Source organism: Eimeria mitis, genomic scaffold, assembly GCF_000499745.2.
Source record: "Eimeria mitis Houghton genomic scaffold, Emh_scaff801, whole genome shotgun sequence".
NCBI classification, from domain to species: domain Eukaryota; phylum Apicomplexa; class Conoidasida; order Eucoccidiorida; family Eimeriidae; genus Eimeria; species Eimeria mitis.
This window is the reverse complement of record NW_013575879.1, coordinates 12,251-12,795: the sequence shown is the minus strand read 5'-3', so window position 1 is coordinate 12,795 and position 545 is coordinate 12,251. Positions and strand designations below refer to the sequence as shown.

Here is a 545-nt window from a genome sequence, read left to right as displayed (position 1 = left end):
GTATATATATCTCTGCATTAACAAAAAGAAGGGCAGCAGCATCAACAGATTGAGGTGTACAGACACCTCAGCTCATCTGTGTCTTTCTCTCACCTCCTACAATTATTTCATCTAAAATAAAGTTTATCTGCATCAACAGAACAACACAAAACCACAAACACCCCGCAAACCCTAAACCCTAAACCCTAAACCCTCGACGCTAAACCCATAAGCCGATGGAAAGAGGCAAATGTAGAGCAGAAGAAAAAAAGATGAATGCAGCAGGAAACCAAAGAAGACCCGGGTTTAGGCTGGTGGTTTAGGGTTTAGGGTTTAGGGTTTAGGGTTAGGGTTTAGGGTTTAGGGTTTATGATACCTTGTCGTAGTGGAAGACGAGATCAAGCTCGCATACATTCTCAAAGCACGCATCTAGAACTTGAACAAACACCTAAACAAAAACCAAAGATAAACCCCAAACAAGTATGCATGCACGCATGCATGCATGCATGCAGACAAGTACGCTTGCAGCTGCTGCGACGGCTCTGTGCTGTATTCACTCGCTGCTG

General features: G+C 43.9%; 1 protein-coding gene across 1 annotated transcript in view; it reads right to left on the bottom strand.

The window, feature by feature from the left end:
- Positions 1-545, bottom strand: part of EMH_0022560 (adaptor-related protein complex 3, sigma 2 subunit, putative) — a gene marked incomplete at both ends in the record, with an annotated part of 2,649 nt that overhangs the window by 551 nt on the left and 1,553 nt on the right. The window contains 2 exons of the mRNA XM_013501980.1: positions 94-127; positions 356-427. Of these exons, the coding sequence (XP_013357434.1) occupies positions 94-127; positions 356-427 (106 nt within the window). The remainder of the gene's footprint in view (positions 1-93; positions 128-355; positions 428-545) is intronic.